The sequence below is a fragment of the Chelonoidis abingdonii genome, chromosome 1, assembly GCF_003597395.2.
Source record: "Chelonoidis abingdonii isolate Lonesome George chromosome 1, CheloAbing_2.0, whole genome shotgun sequence".
NCBI lineage: Eukaryota > Metazoa > Chordata > Testudines > Testudinidae > Chelonoidis > Chelonoidis abingdonii.
This window is the reverse complement of record NC_133769.1, coordinates 59,260,243-59,279,382: the sequence shown is the minus strand read 5'-3', so window position 1 is coordinate 59,279,382 and position 19,140 is coordinate 59,260,243. Positions and strand designations below refer to the sequence as shown.

The following is a 19,140-nucleotide window of genomic DNA, read 5'->3' as shown; positions in this document are numbered from 1 at the left end:
TCACATGAGCAAGTGTACTTTAAACATACACATCTTAAACAGGTGAAATGCATTAATTCAATTACTAATATTTTTTTCTTTTCCAGCTTGCGGAGATGTTAAAGATACCTTTGCCAGAGCAAGATATGGACAATACAGGATTTTAAAAATAGTTATTGAAAATGGTTAGTTATATTTTAATATATATTTTATTTCTGTTATGTCTCATTCCTTTTTAGTATTTTACTAGTTATGTTTTAGTGACTTGCAAGTGAAGAACACACTTACGTGATCATTGCTAGGGTCTTCCATATATGAAGATGAGATTGAATTTCAGTGACGCTTCAGTGCTTTCCAGTATTTTCATCTTTTGCTTCATATTGGAAAAAAAAATTGTCATTTCATGTCAGAGTAAGTAGTGTTGTGTGGCTGGTCAGAAATCTCAAAGGATTGAAATAACTTATGAAAACAGTTAAAAAAGGAGAGTGGGTAGAGAGTGGTAGGAACACTTGTGTAGATTCTTTTTGTTTTTTCCTACTCACAATTTTAACACTGCAGCAAACCCCTTGGATGAGTTTTAAATATTCCTACAACTAAAAGTAATGTAGTCTGCATCCCCAGTCTTGCAAGAGGTATAACTATTCCTTAGTTCTCATGCACAAATAACTAGATAATTTTTATTGAAAATAATTTGGTGCAATACATGAAATTTATCTTTGAATTTTTGTGCCAAATGTGCAAAGCTGAAAACATATAGTCAAAATATGGCATTCACCAGCTTTCTATATTTTTTTTAAATTAACTTGTAGCCATTAGCTTTTTAAACAAAGCTTGTTCTATTTAAATCAACAGTTGAATCAAACTGTTTGAAACTTTGTATAACTTAGTGCATAGATAAGCACAACCAGACCTTTTGGTTTGTTCCTGGAGCCCAGGATTCAGCACTGCTCTGAAACAGCAGTAAGTTGGAGAAGCATTTTTGGTATTGTAATATAAATGAGTCCACTCTGACCTTCTCTGCACTTATCTTTTTTGGGAAAATTTCCCGCCATTGAAATACCCGTGCTCCAGCAGCACACCACTGGAATAAGCAACAGTAGACAGTCTAGTGTAGGTGGGGGGAATGTGATGAGGTTTTTACAGATTAGGTTAGCAAATATTGACACACTGTATGTCTATTGAATTTCATTGACATCAGCAAGGTACAACACCTGGTGTTGTGTGTGTAAATTTTACGTTCCATCTCACCTCACTTTTCAATAAAGCATCGATGCAATAAGGGGGGAGTGTCTTCCGTTGTGAATTTAATACTCAGCGTGTAGACACAGAAAATGGAAACTAAAACCAATATGATACTGTAACATGCTGTTCAGGACACCCAGAACTGAGAGACACTGTAGTATAGGTACGTAGTTCCTCACCACTCTTCCTTTTCCAGCAATGGATATGGGGATCCTGACTAACAGCTAGTCCAAGGTGCTGGTTTTCCCTGTTTCTTCAAGTGAAGGAAGGATAACTTAGGGGTTCTCAGCCCCTCTCTTTATAGTCCAGTAAACCTTTGAAAAGTATATTTCTCAAAGTTCATTGACCCTGTTTCAAGAAGTAGGAAGACTTCCTGGTGGTGCAGTCTCCATCCTCCACTGAGAATAAGTGATCACTTTTTCCCTACTTGCTCTCCAAATGGTTCGTGTGCTTTTCTTTGTCCTTGGTCACATCTTGCTCAATTTACATGGGAGATATATTCAGTCAGACAGAACTACAGTCCTTTCTCTGAAGAAAGCCTATTTATTTATTCCCCCGATATGCCTGGTTTAAACACATTTCATCATAATTCCAGCACATCTGCATAGTTCTTTGTTGTTTGATGGTACATACATCACGCAAGAATGTTATTGATCAGTGAGCTATTAGTTTTTCAGTGACGTATTACATGACACCTTGTACAGATACAGACTATAACTAGAGCTGTCAATCGCAGTTAACTCACGTGATTAACTCAAAAAAATTAATTGCGTTAAAAATTATTAATCGTGATTAATCGCACTGTTAAAGAATAGAATATCAACTGAACTTTTAAGTGTTTTTAGATATTTTCTACATTTTCAAATATATTGATATCAATTACAACACAGAATATAAACTGTACAGTGCTCACTTTATATTACTATTTTTCATTACAAATATTTGCACTGTAAAAATGATAAACAAAAAATAGTATTTTTAATTTCACCTTGTAGAAATATTGTAGTGCAATCTTTTTATCATGAAAGTGCAACTTACAAATGTAGATTTTTTTTTTTGTTACATAACTGCACTCAAAAACAAAACAATTGTAAAACTTTAGAGCCTACAAGTCCATTCAGTCTTTTCTTGTTCAGCCAATTGCTAAGATAAACAAGTTTGCTTACATTTATGGGAGATAATGCTGACACTTCTTATTTACAATGTCACTTGAAAGTGAGAACAAGCATTTGCATGGCACTTTTGTAGCTGGCATTGCAAAGTATTTACATGCCAGATATGCTAAACGTTCGTATTCCCTTCATGCTTTGGCCACCAGACGACATGCTTCTATTATTGATGATGCTCGGTTTTTTTTGTTTCTTTTAAAAAAAGCATTAATTAAATTCGTGTCTGAACTCCGGGGAGAATTGCATGTCTCCTGCTCTGTTTTACCCGCATTCTGCCATATTTTGATGTTATAGCAGTCTCAGATGATCCTCAGCACATGTTGTTCATTTTAAGAACACTTTCACTGCAGATTTGACAGAATACAAAGAAGGTACTGATGTGAGCTTTCTGAAGATAGCTACAGCACTCGACCCAAGGTTTAAGAATCTGAAGTGCCTTCCAAAATCTGAGACGGAGAACATGTGGAACATGCTTTCAGAAGAGTTAGAAGAGCAACACTCAGATGCGGAAACTACACAAACTAAACCACCAAAAGAGAAAATCAGTCTTCTGCTCATGACATCTGACTCAGATAACGAGAATGAATGTGTGTCGGTCTGCACTGCTTTGGATCATTGTCGACCAGAACCAGTCATCGGCATGAATGTATGTACTCTGGAATGGTGGTTGAAGCATGGAGGGAAATATGACTAATGCATCTGGCACGTAAATATCTTGTGACGCTGGCTACAGCAGTGCTATGGAAATGCCTATTCTTACTTTCAGGTGACGTAAACAAGAAGAGGGCAGCATTATCTCCTGCAAATGTATACAAACTTGTTTTAGCAATTGTCTGAACAAGAAATAGGACTGAGTGGAGTTGCAGGCTCTAAAGTTTTACATTTTCTTTATTTCTGAGTGCAGTTATTTTTTTGTACATAATTCTACATTTGCATGTTGAACTTTCATAATAAAGAGATTGCACTGCAGTACTTGTATTAGGTTAATTGAAAAATACTATTTGTTTTTTATAGTGCAAATATTTTTAATCAAAAATAATATAAAGTGAGCACTGTACACTTTGTATTTTGTGGTGATTGAAATCAATATATTTGAAAATGTAGAAAATATCCAAAAATATTTAAATAAGTGGTATTCTATTATTGTTTAGCAGTGCAATTAATTGTAATTTTATTTAAATTATTTGACAGCCCTTATAACAGTAGCGAGTTGGTGCGCACTGAGCTGATTAGGCCACTGCTAGAGTCCAGGGAGCCTCTTGTCTTCTGACACTGGGATGCCCTAAGGGTCACAGACACCTCTTTTCTTGACTTGATGGAGTGATATCAACATGGTCCAGAATAAACCCTATATTAGTCATAGTGACTAAGATGTGCAGAAAGTTCCAACAGGGATATGGGATAAGCTCTTCCATCTGGCACACACACAGGCAGGTCCACACTCTTCTGCAGATGAGCTCTGGGAAGACTCAACTTAAGGGACTTGCTCCAGCACTCAGATGTCCACGTCCCTTGGAGTGCACACCCAAAGAGAGATTATGAAATTCGCCCCTTCCTTCAGTGTGGAGAGAGGTGTACATACTTCTTGCCCCCACAGTTAGAAATTACAGAAGCTGGGTTTAATAATAAACAAAACAAATTTTATTAACTATAAAAGGCAGATTTTAAGTGGTAAAAGGGATAACAAACAGAACAAAGCAGATTACTAAGCAAAGGAAATCAAACATGCAAACTAAGCTAGTTTTACTAAAGAAATTGGTTACAAATAGTATTTCTCACCCTAGATATTGTTGCAGGCAGTTTGCAAAGTTTCTGTGGTTCAGAGTTCCAGTTATATTCCTTTCCAGACTGGACCCCTCCGCCTGCCTTTTTGCAGTCGTTCTTCTTGGGCAGACAGGCCATGGAAAGGAGTCTTGTTTGCCTTCCTCCCCACCCATAATTAGGGCTCTAGTTAAAACAAAATTCTGCATATGATCATGGAGCAATCAGATCTGTTGAGAGGACAGGGGAGTGAAAGTTACAGTCTTTGAAAGATGGTCTAGTGGTTACAGTACTGGACTTGGGAGTCAGGAGACATAGGTTGTTATCCCAGTTCTGCTATTGACCTGGCTTGGGCAAGTCACTTCTATGCTTGTTTGCTCTTTCATCCTTCACCTATCTTGTCTATTTAGATTATAAGCTCTTTGGGTGCAGCCACTGTCTCTCACAGCAATTAAACACCCATTGCTTGCCTGGGTCAGTTGATTTGGGCTCGTGGGGTTCAGGCTGTGGGACTAAAAATTGCAATGTGGAGGCTTGGGCTGGAGCCCAAGCTCTGGGACTCTGAGGAGGAAGGAGCCCAGACTCCAGCCCCAAGCCTGAATTTCTACACTGCAATTTTTAGCCTTGCAGTCTATGCCCTGCGAGCCAAATCAGCTGACCCAGGCCATTCACAACTATGTGCTGGGTCTTTTATTCCAGTGTAGGCGTACTCTGTGCATGTATGTACAGGTCTATTGCAACTCTGATCTCAGATGAGGCCTTTAGGCACAATAAATAATAATATTGTCTTGGCTTTCCATGAATTTGAGTCTTATATAGTGCTCTTTTTCTATCTGTTGTTATTACTTACATAGCATTACATACATATGTTACTCTCTCTCTCCAAAATGGATTTATTTTAAGTGAAAATCCCTTCCACATCTACTTGCAAGTCCTTGCTCTGAACAGGTGTGCAGGCCAGCAATGAAATCAGACCAACCAGTGGATATTTTCTTATGTTTTAGTATTTAAGAGTTGAAATAATGTAGGGCTTGATCATGGAAACAGTTATACATGTGTGTACCTATTGCTGCATGAAGTGCCATTGTTTTCCATTCTCATGGGCAGAACTTTTCAGGATTAAGCCGTAAGTATCTTTAATTGCAAAAGCTTAATGTTTCAAACCACTTCACTGACCCGCAATGTTTCTTTTTGTTTATAGAACAGCTTGTAGTGGGATCCTCTAGGCAGCCTGATGAATCATGGGAAAAGGATTATGATTCCTTTGTTCTTCCCCTTCTTGAAGACAAGCAACCATGTTATTTATTGTACAGATTAGATTCTCAGAATGCTCAAGGATATGAGTGGATCTTCATTGCATGGTCACCAGATCACTCTCATGTAAGTAATATTAATGTCTTTGTGTTGTTAAAAACACATTGTCCAAAAGTCTGAAGGAGTTACAGATTTCCAGACTATCTGCAGTATTTTGGCCATCTGGTCTAAATCCCAGGAGAGCAGGAGCTGGCAGTGTTTTGGAGGTGGCCTGCTTAGCTCTGAAAGGAAGTGGGCAAGCATCTTGAAATTTATTTCATGCTGATTTAGGAATTGTATTTGTTGGCTCCATATTGAGTCCAGCTGTTTTTAGCAAGAAAATATTTCCTGGGGACTTCTGCTCTACAAATACAGTGAATAAATAGGTAGACTTGTTGGCCTGTTTCAGGATTGGGTTGCGGAAAAGAAAAGGTGACAAGAGAAAATTGGGTAACTGAGGAACTCCAGAATGGTAAAGATTACAGCCTACCTAATTATGTATTGAAATAAAAGGTTTTATCAAATATTAGATTTATTTAGCTGAAGAGTGTACGTTTTTTGTTTCATTAATTAAATTCACGAAAGGAAACACCATCTTTTTAGAAGCATTCAGCCATAAAATAAACAAGAACTTGAATATTTTCTGTGATACAGATGTGTCTTCCTCAAAAAGTCATTATCCGTTAAATCTATTTAAACTCCATCCTAATTAAGATGGAAAATTGGATTAACAGGGCTGATTTATGGAGTTATTTCTGTTTGTGAGGCAGGTGACTATGCTTAGTGCTGCTTTTACAGGCTCCTGTCAATTTTTTTAATGAATTTTTTCTTAAGTACATCTTAACTTGGACATTCCACTTCAGTATTTATTTTTTATTCCTTCTGTGGTTGCGATAGTTATTCAGATCCATTATTGAACCAAACAGGCTAATAGGATGTTGGTAGGCTGTTGTCTCTCTCCTTTCCTTTTTTTTTAATCCAGTTGCTTGTATCAATATTCAGACCAGCAACAACAGAATCTAGAACAGATTTTTTTTGAAAGCTGTTACTATGTTATTTGTAACTTTTGCAAATGTCCCCTATACTCCAAAAATTACCGTAACAGTTGCAATTTAAAATTACTTTGATTGGGTTGTTGTAAAACATCTCTCATCATACCCTTCAACTGCTTAATAGCATGTCAAATTATCACACTCCAAAGCTCATTGTACTGAGTGTATTCCTATTATTAATTATAGCTTTAAATTGTAACTTATTCTTCTTGTAACTTTTTTATTTTGCTTAATGAAATATTTCAGAAGTCCAATAATTTAGCATCCAAATGCACTAGCTTCCATGTACATTAAAAAATCAAAAGCAATCCTTTTGCAACATAACAGGTTCGTCAAAAAATGTTGTATGCAGCAACACGGGCAACTCTGAAGAAAGAATTTGGAGGTGGTCACATTAAAGATGAAGTATTTGGAACAACAAAGGTATATTTTTAATGTCGGCATATATGCTGTTTTTCAGGAATAATGAAATTCTTCTATGGGCTAAGTTGCATAGTAAAACATTTTAAATAATAATTGTGGCCAGATGTTCAGCTGCATGCATGTGTTCTCTGTGTGTGTTGTCCCAGCTCTGCGCAGATAGCTGGCACAGCAGATCTCGAGTGAACTGTTCAATAAGACCACAAGACTTGTTTTAGTAGCAAAGGCTCCTGACCAGGTTTATTGTCGACGAAGCACGGTAATAGCACCTGGCAGACTCTACAAGGATACTAAGACGTGTATGCTCATGACAATGGACACAGCTCAATCAGTGGTGGGACTTTCCACTGTCCCGCCTGCTGGACAAAAACAGTCCCTCTGAGATACATCTTTATACAAGTTGTGTATCACCCTCTGACGTATCAGGGCCCCACCCATTGCCTTGTACCTGTAGGTTCAGTCAAAACATCTCTATTCATCATGCTGACATCCTGACCTTATCCTTAATATGGGTCAGTGTGTTCATGTTATCTTTGGGGAATGTACCGGTATCAAAGTGTTCTGGTACCACCCTTCTGGAATGTGCTTCCTTGAGTGCTTTGTGCCTCACATCTCTTAGGAATGTGTGTTTTTTTTAATATCAGCCCTATGTTTGCCAAATACTGTGAGCAGGGCCTGCCTCTTGCTCACAATCTGACTTTGCTTTATATCAGCAAAGTTTTTTGACCACTACTTTAGCCCAGGCTTCTAAAACAAGGCCTTATATTTCAGGCTCTCTTCTTACTACAGTAATTTAAATATAAATCTTTTTTCCTTTTTTTTAGAAAGAGGGTAGCAGTATAAAATGTGTACAGAATAGCATTTCTGTTTTAAGTGTCACTTTATTTTAAATTCCTTTTCCAAACTGTTTGTTTTGAGGCTGTGTGTTTCTTGTGCTTAATTACTGTAAAGGGTAAACAGTCACCTCTAGGAACAGTTGGAGGATCTTCCCATTTTAAATTATGTCTTGCCCAAGGATTGTTCTCCAGAGTCTCAGCTTTCATTTTGGTAGCAAGAAAGGAAAAGAGAGAGTTGTTTTGTTTTTTTTAAATTCACATGAAGCACTCAGATACAGCAGTGATGGGAATCATGTACCTGGATATATAAGTAGGAGCTCTCTGGTATGCCTTTGTGAAAGCTCTCGATTCCAGGCCTCTCCATATCAAGGTCTCCAGATTTTCCACTCCTGCATTTATGTACTAGAGTGGAGAGTGGTATCCAAGTATCAGTAAATCTTCTACAATTGGGCCCAGTGAATTCTGATCGTCTGTCAGGCTGCCACAAAGCCCTAAGCTTTTCAAGGCTTTCCTTTTGCCCTGTGTCGGCAGATGTAGCAGCTCGTATTGCAGTTGGAGTGCTCTTCCTGCACAGATGATATCTTTAGCGAAAGGAAAATCATTTTGCCTTATAATTCTACTTCTCTGAAGAGATCTTCTTGCAGGATTCTCACTCACAAATCCACTTACCCCTTAGAGTTTGGAGGTTACTATTTAGAGGTGTCCCCCTTTGTGCACCTTTAATTTTTCTGAGACATCTTTTATTATTTTTCCCCTATTGATCCTCCTGAACTGGCTTTTTCTTTCTGGGTGCTTCATCTCCCATGCAATAAATGGAACTGAGGTGGGGTGTAAGCATACTTAATACTCAGTAGGAGTTGGTGCATGACAGCCAGTTGAGGGGACTCTCACTTACACCCTACTTTGTTATCTCTTGCCTGTAAGGGTAAAAAACCAAAACCTTGAGAGCTAGGAGAGTTCTGCTGGGCTCTCTACTGAGCTACGCCTGGGACTAAGAATTTTGCAAGATATCTTCAGAGAAGAAATGTTATAAAGTCGATAACATTCCTTTGTAGAAAGTTTGGCGTATGCTCCAACAGAACCCTTTTTTTATACCTTCTGGTTTGGGGGAATTTGGCTCATTTCAGAGGCAAAACAAGAACAAAACAACAACTAGCCCACTTTTCATAAGGGTTTCTTTGAACCCAGGCAAAAATGTGATCCCTGGAAGAAGTTTAGAGCAGAATCCAGGAGTGAATGAATTCATTGGTGGCATAGAAATCTCTCTGCTCTCTTTCAGGTAGAACGGGGTGGGAAAGGGGGTAGAAGAGCGAGAGAGATGATCATATTTATTTTATTGTTATATATTAGCATTACATTTCCTTCTCTATTTGCATATGCCTTTATAGCTTACTATGTTCTGCAATCTTACTTTCATTCTCCTCTCTCTAAATGCATTTTTTTTAATCTATTGTCTTTGTCACACCCTTTCCTTCTTTCCCATCATCCCCATTGATTTTTCTCTCCACTTCCCTGTTTTTTTTCATTTTTAACCTTCTATTTATCCTTCCCTCTTTGATTTGCATCCCTTATAATCTCATCCTCACTTCTCTAGCTTTTTATCCTGAAACATATTTATTCTGTAAGGTTCTAATGTGTGTTTAAAGTTCTTAGTTGGGTTTCACGTCTGATTTATATTTGTGTAAAAATCCCAGCTTCTTGGAGTGTTTGCTGGTGTGGATCCTGCTCTGGCTGTGCATACACCTCATATGCATGACACTGGAAGGTTTGAACAGCAGTGTTTGTTGAGTTTCACCTAGGCTGTGCATGTCTTGCTGCCCTCTCCAACGTAAGGACACAAAGGGCATATCAGTTGTAACTATCTCTTACTTTCCTCTTATCGTCAGTGGCATAAAGACAAAACCAGGCTGTGTCCATCCACGTGCTACTCCTTAGTATATTCTCCCCCTTTTCCTGTTTAGATTCCAAGGAAAGGTAGAGTAGGATACTGGACCAAACATGGTTCCCATCACCAGTCTACCTCCTGTAGCTGAGAGCATAAGAACTACTATTTGCCTTCAATCTACCGACAGAAGTTGAGTGCAGAACCCTCTTGTAATACAGAGGCAAGTGACAAAGGATCAACTTCCTACTTTGTACCTAGTAACACCAAAACAACCCCAGTACTTACATCTGGTACCAATGTGTCTGCACCAAATCCCTGAGTACCAACGCTGACAATCAAAGCCCTAATAGTTCCGGCAGACTTGTCAGAAGTCACTAGTTCTCCAGCACCATCATCTCATCCTCTGTACCGAGTACACAGCAGTCTAAGAGAGTCCAACAGCCTGGCCCATTGAAGGCTACTCCCAGATAAAAAGATCTTAAGAAGCTAGAGCTCTCTGGGAGAAAGGAGTTGTTCCTCTGTCTTTCTCTAATCACAAATAACAAATGGCAAGCACTGTTTGCTAAATATGATTTTTTTATTTTTAACCCGGGACAAAGCATCTTCCTCAAGATACCAGAGAGGAATTAAAATCTGTAATTGAGGGTCTGCTAGTAGCAAAAACATCTCTGCAAGCAGCCATGGATACTTTGGATATGGCCGCTCAATCCATGGCCATTGCAGTCACAATGAGGAGAACATCTTGGCTACCAGCATCAGATATCCAAAAAGAGGTGCAGAATACCATTGAGGACCTACCCTTTGAGAGCATAGACATATTCATCACCCACACAGATGATGATTTTTATTTGCTGAAGTATTCCATGGCCACTTTATGATCACTGTCTACACCCCTGCCTCATTGCAGAAGCCCTTCAGATTCCAAAGCCAGACTAGGTAGAGAACACCCAGTTATTCTGAACAACAGCCTACTGATTGAGAGGGCTGGAGAATATGGTTTATGAGGAGAGGCTGAGGGACCTGGGATTATTTAGTCTGCAGAAGAGAAGAATGAGGGGGGATTTAATAGCTGCTTTCAGCTACCTGAAAGGGGGTTCCAAAGAGGATCAATCTAGACTGTTCTTAGTTGTAGCAGATGACAGAACAAGAAGTAATGGTCTCAAGTTGCAATGGGGGAGGTTTAGGTTGGATATTAGGAAAAACTTTCCCTAGAAGGGTGGTGAAGCACTGGAATGGGTTACCTGTGGAGATGGTGGAATCTCCTTCCTTTATTAGGTTTTTAATATCAGGCTTAGACCAAACCCTGGCTGGGATGATTTAGCGGGGATTGGTCCTGCTTGAGCAGGGATGGACTTGATGACCTCCTGAGGTCCCTTCCAACCTAATATTCTATGATTATCCCACTAGAAAGAAGCCTGGGTTTTCATGACAGAGACCATGGTCATCTGTAACCACCAGCTTCATGCACAGTTATCTAGGCAGTAGGTTTGAGGTGCAAGATCAAGTGTCACAATCCAGCCAGGACACAGCCTGCCTCTCCAAGCCCTCCCTTGGGATGCTGTTTTTCTTATCCTTAACTACCAACAAATAGGTATTAGAAATCATCTTCTGCAGGTTCTCCATTCAGTTCCAGTCTCTGCCTCAATCCCCCTTCTCCATCCCTTTTCAGGGACTCTTCTCTCAAAAAAACAACTGAAGGAAGTAGCTTCCGTTCATCGTCTAGGTGAGGTATCTCTAGAATTCAAGGGAAAGGTTTTTACTTCTGGTATTTCTTTATTTGGTGGGGAGGGTGTTCTTCATCCTATCCGTGACTGGAGAAGACTCAACAAATATCTACATAGTCTCAGATTCAGGATGGTAACATTCGCCTCCATCATCTCTCTTTTCAAGCTCATGACCAGTTTGTGGCTCTTTAACTCCAAGACACACACTTCCATATTGAGATCCATCTGACCCACAGGAAGTATCTGTGATTGACAGTAGATTCCAGGTGCTATCAATGCAAGGTCCTGTCTCTCCACAGCATTGAGAGAATTCACAAAGTGTCTTGCAGTGGTAGTGGCACATCTGAGGAGACAGAGTGTTCACATTTACCCATATCTAGATGATTACCTGATCAAAGACAGATCCCATTAGGAAGTCTCCATAGCCCTAAATTCTGTCCTTAATTAAAAGTATTAGGCCATATTATAAATTGCAATAAATCATCTCTCAGCCCATTGCAGTTATGTAGAGTTTATAGGAGCTCTAGTAGACTTCAAATCATCAAGGATGTACCATCCCAAATGAAAGATTTCAGTCTATCAAAACAGTAATCCCCAGCATCAGGTCCATCAACCACAGTGAGGATCAGTCTCAAACTCTTAGATCATGTCAATTTGCACTTACATGACGCTGCTATCCAGACTTCACCTACAACTGTTACAGGGCTAGCTAAGGTTGGTTTATCACCCCATGAGACATTAGGTGGACATGCATATTGTAGTTCCAGCTCACATCCTATCAGATTGGTGGACATGTTCTCAGAATATCTGTAAAATTGTACCCTTCTCCACCTCTCCAGCCACAAAGATACTGATGCTTCGGGAACAGACTTGGATGCCTACCTGGATCAACTTCAGATACAAAGAAGGTGAAACTACACATATATGTCTTAGAATGCTGGGCAGTCAGATTAACCTGCAGAACCTTTCTTCTGGCTTTGAAGAGTCCCGCCATACAGATACTCACGGAAACACATCTGCAATTGTTATAACCCTGGATGAAGCTTCTCATGGTGACCACTCACCAGGTTGCTGTACTGGACCCAAACATTTGATCTCACCTGCTCTTAGGTTGGCTGGGCTCTGAGCAGAGTCCAAGCACCTGATTGGGCTCTGAGCAGAGTCCAAGCACCTGATTGGGCTCTGCACTTCTGGGTGCAGGTCCTCTCTATCTGACACTGCTTCCTGAGAGAGAGGACACTGCAGTCCAACTACCTAGGCCCTGAAACTATGCCAGCAGTCCCAAAGTCTCCCCAGCAGCTCTTATATGCTCCAAGAGTCCCACTGAAGCTATGGACCCCCTGGATTATTGTTTCCCCTTTTGGGGACTACGTGTCAGTCAAAGTAAGTAACACACATTTTCCACAGGAATTTCTAAACCAGTTATGCTTTACTCACAGACAAAGCACAGGAGCTGTAGAAAAATAACAAAAACCTGCACACAAATCTTCCTCAGTTTTGTCACCATTTCGAGAGCCTTTTGGGTTTTGATCCTTCCTTTCAGGGTCCCATGGCCCTCCTAGTCTCCTTGTCTTGCTGCACAGCTTTGCTTCCTGTTTCTGTTTATGGTTTTTCTTTGTAAAATGGCCAGAGAGAGAGCCTCCTTTTATAAGGATTTAGTCAGATGACTCTCCAGAGTGACTTCAAGTGCCTTGACAGGGGATCCACTGCTTGGTTACAAGCCCTCGTGGGAGCCGTGGTTCTTCTGGGCAGTAGACAGCTCATAGTTTTAAGGTGCTTTCATTTGAATGGAAGATCATCCAGGTTAACCACTCTTGCTCAGTTTTCATTACTAGCCCTCTGCTAGGTGCAGGAATTTCTTCTGATACCTGGGGTTTTCAGTTTAAGACTGAGACTGCAGAGCCAAGGTGAAGGTAAAGAACAGTTTTACACTCAAAATAGCATTCACAAAACAAAACTGAGTTTGTCATTTTAGTGTAATGTCTGCACAAGTCTGTATTAATCCATCACATTATGTGAAAAAACAAGAGGTTAATTCATCACCTCTCATTCGTGCTCTCATCATGGATCTGTATGCCACCACAGAGAACACAAACTGCCAAGTATTTTCCTGCCAGGTGGGGCATGAGTTCAGGACCTCGGCAAGATTATGATGTATTGTATTACTGTAGTGCCTAGGAGCCCTAGTCATGGATCAGGACCTCTTGCGCTAGGCGCTGTATGGAACAAGAAGATGCTCCCTTCCTCAGAGAGCTGACAATCTAATTATAAGACGAGAGACAACAGATGAATACAGACAGATGGAGCAGTACAAGAAAACAATGAGACAGTATTGCAGAGGTGGCCAAACCATGGCTCATGAGCTGCACATGGCTCTTTTACAGTTAAAGTGTGGCTCATGGAGGGCCCCCCCCCCCCCGATTCTCCTCCTACCAGACTGGGGGTGTGGAGCTCAGGGCTTCACCCCTGGGGCGGGATGGTGGGTGTAGGCACTTCTCCCAGAAATGACTGGGGGGGGGGCACAATGTAAAGGCTTCCCCCAAGAGCCTGAGTCATGCTCCCCACCCCCTTATGCTCAGCCGCCACTCCCTGCAGCTCCCAGGTGTTAGCTCTATGTGGAAAAGCAGTGGCAAACCACTGGGAGCTCCACAAAGGGGCTGTTGCTTTTGCTCCGTGAGGAGAGGCAGCAGCAAAAGCAGCAGCTCTGTCTGCAGCTCCCAGCTATTTGTCACTCTCTCACCTCATGGGAGCAGCTCCCAGCTTGCTGTGGATTGGGGTGCAATGGTACCATGTGACCAAGCAGGGCTAGCGCATCACCTCTGGCTTCTGACCAGTGGAGAGGAGCCCCCAGCTGAAGCCTTGAGTCCTGGCAGGCACACACCAGCTCTTAAATTTCTGACGACTGGCGTATGCAGCTCAGAGAGTTAGTTAGTTTGGCCATCCCTATGTTATTTTTCACTATGTTAGGCAGTAGTCTCAGCACACCAGCAGGAATCAAGGTCTCCTGTATGCACTTCCTCCAATTCCTCTCATACCCAGAGTGGTGATAAAAATTAGACAGGCCTAATAGCTTTTTAGTCATCCAGATAGTTCTGGCTGAGTGATCTAATTCATCAACTCAGCCTAAAATATATTTGCAAACTTGACATATCACAGAAATCAGCCAAATTCTACATTCAGACCTGAAACCATATGAGAAATCTTACTACAAAGCAGGAAGCCCTTCATAAGGGGAACCCAATCCTCAGAATGGAAATGATTCTCAATCTTTGCAGAGCTGTGACCCTTCGGAGAGCCGTATCCCCAAGATTTTGACTATATTCTGTACCTGAAACTCTGGACTCTCCATCACTTTCATCAGGATCCACCTTGCAGCAATTTCAGCATGCCACCGTCTGGTTCAAAAGTTTACTGCACCAACACAAGCTGGTCCAATGAAAAATAACATCTCACTCACCTTGAGCCTCTGGTTCAGTCATACTCAGTATTCTTCCACCATACTATTGCTAGATAACTTTACATTTTCTTTCTGAGGAGAGAAATAAATGTGTAAAATTAACTTTCCCTCCACTCAGGGAGTGCTCTTCTTTTTTGAGATCTCGTATTGTACTTGTGAGTCTCGTGGAGCCCCCCAACCCATTTGGACCTCTCAGTGATTGCTCTCTTCACCACTTTACTCTCCAGATGGCCTTTTGGTGGCCTTTATATAATCTAGAAGAGTCAGTGAACTCCAAGCCCTCATGGCTAACCCTCCTCATAGCATATTCAATCAATATAAGGCTGGTGTTGAGACTTCATCCTAAGTGTATTCCCAAAGTAGTTCCCATGTTTCCATTTAACCCAGTTGATACAAAACTGGGGGAATCATTCTTCAACCCCATTCCACTCCAGGGGAAAAGAAACTCCCCACCATAGATGTTGCTAGGGCCCTGCTATGTTACCTAAATAGTACAAAGAAAGCCCTTTAGATAAGCTTTCTATCTTTTTATCACATTAAATAATATTGTTTCGGGACAATCCTTATCTTCTCAGAGATTATTTAAATGGATTATGCAGTAGGGATGTAAAATATTAACCAGTAAGCATTAGGCTTACCATTAACCGACCTTAACCCTCTGCATGCTGGCAGAAGTGGCCCTGCCCCCACCCTGGGCCAGCTAGAGCAGCCCTGGCCCCTCTCCCTTTAATGAGTTAAAGGATATAATTTTAAGGTTACATCCCTATTATGCAGTGTATTTCAGTCTGTTCCCTCATGGCAGGCGTACCTCATCCCCCAAATATCAAAATTCAGTCAACCAGAGCTCAGGCTGCCTCCTTTGCGTATTTATGGGAATATGACATCTGGAAGGTGATGTAGTTATAGCCATGTAGGTTGCAGGATATTAGAGAGACATGGTGGGTGAGGTAATATCTTTTACTGGACTAACATCTGTTGGCGAGAGAGACAGACTTTCAAGCCACACAGAGCTCTTCCTCAGGAAGCCGCTTGGGGCAAGATAGAGAAATACAAGGCATTGGTAAGACCTCATTTGGAATACTATGTACAGTTCTGATCATCCATGTTCAAGAAAGATGCATTTAAACTGAAACAATTGCAGTGAAGAGCTATAAGGATGATCTGGGGGCTGGAGGGTCTATTTTATGAGAGAAAAGTGGAAGAGATTGCTTGTGTAGTCTTGCAGAAAGAAGGTGGAGAGAGGATACGATTGCCCTGTATAAACACATTAGGGGGGTAAATACCAGGGAGGGTTGAAAAAGCGATTTAAGTTAAAGGATAATGTTGGTACAAGAAAACAGGGATATAAACTGGCCATGATCAAAATCAGGCTGGAATTAAAAGAAGGTTTCTAACTATCGGAGGGGTCAGGTTCTGGAACAGCCTCCCAATAGGAGTTGTGGGGCAAACAACTTAATTCGTTTTAAGAGCAAGTTGGACAAATTTATGAGTGCAGTTTGTATGATGGGATTGGTTTGATAAAGGTCAGAATGGATTTTTCCCCATATGTGTATTTTTGAAGGTTTTTTTTTTTTTTTTTAATCTCCTTTCTCTGAAGCGTCAGGGATGTCCACAACTGGAGATGGGACACTGGGTGGGGTGGGCCAAGGCTCTTGGGTGGCACCGAGCATTCTCTCTCTCAGGTGATTTGCTGGCTCATTCTTCCTCACATATCCAGGGTCTAGCTAATCACCATATATGGGGTGAGGAAGGAATTTTCACCCAGGTCAGATTGAGAGCAACCTTGGTTGTTGGTGTTTTTTTGTTTGTTTGAATTTCTCTGCACCATATGGGAGCAGGTCATTTGTCAGGATTATCTGTGTACATCTCACATAATCATTTCCTTGCCATTGCAAGGGCCTTGAGCACTGGTATATGTGAGTCCCTCTTATTCTCTGACTTTAGCACATAAAAGTCTAGTCTCCTGTGGGCTGTAATTGTTTGGTTAATTTCAGTTGTTGGATTTACTGTGTGGGCGCTGTGTGGTGATGGTGGCATGTGATATATGGGAGGTCAGACCACAGTGGTTCTCAACCTATTTACCATTTTCAGCCACATCCAATACTGTCTGTATGGCCCTGAGAATGTCACATGGGCTGCAGCTGTGTACTGATTGGGCTGCAGGTTGAGAACCACTGGACTGCATGACCTAGTAGTCCCTTCTGGCCTTAAATTCTGACTCTGTGATCATGCCTTCGACCTGGACTTGAGATCAGATGCCAAATTTGAGAAGGCAGTGTTACAATCATAATTAGTGACAGCTAGGACCTTTTGATTCCATTTTCCACACAGGGTACTGTTAGCTGTTCACCTACAGAGGGATCCATGTGGAAAAATACTCAAAGAAAGAATTGTTACTTTTCAGCAATAGCTGTGGTTCTTCAAGATGTTCTGTCCATGTGGATCCCACAAGTCACTCTATATCTGCTTCTTCAGTCTTCTCTAGTTGTGATTCAGGATTAGTGAGGAACGGAGGAATGGCCCTGGCCACTCTGTCCTTTATACCCTCGTGTGGGGAGGGCATGAGGATATGCAGGGCCCAAAAAGACTCAAAGATTTTGATCTCTCACTCATGAGGTGAATGCACACTTAGAGTGGGATCCACACAGACTAAACATATCAAAGAACCACAGATACTGTAAAGTAAATTAACTGTTCTTTCCCTTACTTAATACTCAGAAGGAAGAATCTTCAAAGAAAACTTTAACTGAAGAATCATTGATGCCAAATACTGATTCTGTGTTTTCAGGATGATGTTTCGTTGAATGGATACCAAAAATACTTGATATCACAGTCCTTCCCTGCCCCTCTGACTGCAGCAGAAGAGGAACTTCGGCAAATTAAGATTAATGAGGTACTACATTGTCTGGGAAGACAGGCAGGGGGATGAGTGGAGAATTCCTGAAGTATTGTAGGAGGAAGCTTGCAGGAGGAGAGAAGCAAACCAGTCAAAAGTTTTCAGAAAGCCTGCAGGGTGGGACAGGGACACACAAACTAGGGTTGTGCATTTGGCCAGTCCAAACAATAACTGGCCAATTGAGTGGTCAAAAATGTCAAAAATGATCCAGTATTTTCAAGTACTAATTTATTAGCACAGTAACAAAAAAAAAATAAGACTTAGCCTTAGATAGATATTTGTGCCCAATTACAAAAAAAAAATAAAGTAACCTAATTGAATTGTTAGCTCAAAAACGTGAAACACAATGAAAAGAAAATTACAACAAATGAAAGAATAATCATATCACCTTTTTTGGTAATGTTAGGTTAGCATTTAAATGTGAACGTTATTCAAGACTGAACGGTTACAAAAGAAAAGAATCAATAAATAAAACACATAGCAAATATAAAAAGTTATTTTTAAATGCACTTATGCTTAGTAGGCAGCAGTCCAACTCTTTAAGCAGTTTAGTGGTTGTCCATCTTTTTTCTTTGTGTTGGGGGAGGAGGTTTAATGGCCATTAAGCCTCCATTCCCTTTCCTGCTCCCTTCTGAGTTCATTTCTGTATGTTTGTCTAGTCAATTTAGACTGCAAGCTCTTCAAGGCAGGGAACGGTGTCTTTTAATTTGTTTAATGTGGTGTGTAAACCACTATGTACATTGATGGCCTGAAATACAAATAAAGCTATACATACGTACTTGACCAGTCACTTGACCATACCAACCAATCATGAGGCTCAGCTTTCAGTTAGTTCTCCTTTTCCCCCCCCGCAATAGGTGAAATTAGTAGGTAGTGAATGATCAAGACTTTTAAGTAGGTTTGCAACAGAGGCTGCTGCCTACATCAGGACATTCTTGCTGGAATATTTGACAGTTTGACTGCAGTCAACTGACATTACTTGACTGGTCAATTGACTGGCTTGCCGAGCCAAAGCACAAAGAATGTCATATTTTCAGTTACTAGCTGGGATTTAAATGTATACTTTAACACATACAATATGTGCAGTGTGATTTGCATTGCTCCAAATACCTTAATCTTTTCATTTCCTGTTTTGTATGATTTTAGATTTTTAAACTTTAATGTTGCATTAACTTCACTTTTTGATTATAATATTAACATCTTGGGTTTATTTCGATTCAAGTCTAGCCCTTTTAATGTTGTACTTCAGTGATGATAATGAACATAAATCAGCTACAGGAAAATGCTTGTGTGGCTTTGGAAGATACAGTCTATATATAAATAAGCTGCTGAGATAAATTCTGATCAGTTAGATTTGGAAAATAAAATACAGAGCACAAAGTTCATTTTATGAACGTTGCACATGTGGACAATAGTTCTTCTCTGA

General features: G+C 40.6%; 1 protein-coding gene across 1 annotated transcript in view; it reads left to right on the top strand.

The window, feature by feature from the left end:
* The window catches only part of TWF1 (twinfilin actin binding protein 1), a 31,147-nt gene that overhangs the window by 5,389 nt on the left and 6,618 nt on the right, over window positions 1–19,140 (top strand). Inside the window, exons 2-5 of the mRNA XM_032804460.2 lie at window positions 87–164; window positions 5,353–5,531; window positions 6,824–6,919; window positions 17,607–17,711. Of these exons, the coding sequence (XP_032660351.2) occupies window positions 6,836–6,919; window positions 17,607–17,711 (189 nt within the window). The 5' untranslated portion in view covers window positions 87–164; window positions 5,353–5,531; window positions 6,824–6,835. The remainder of the gene's footprint in view (window positions 1–86; window positions 165–5,352; window positions 5,532–6,823; window positions 6,920–17,606; window positions 17,712–19,140) is intronic.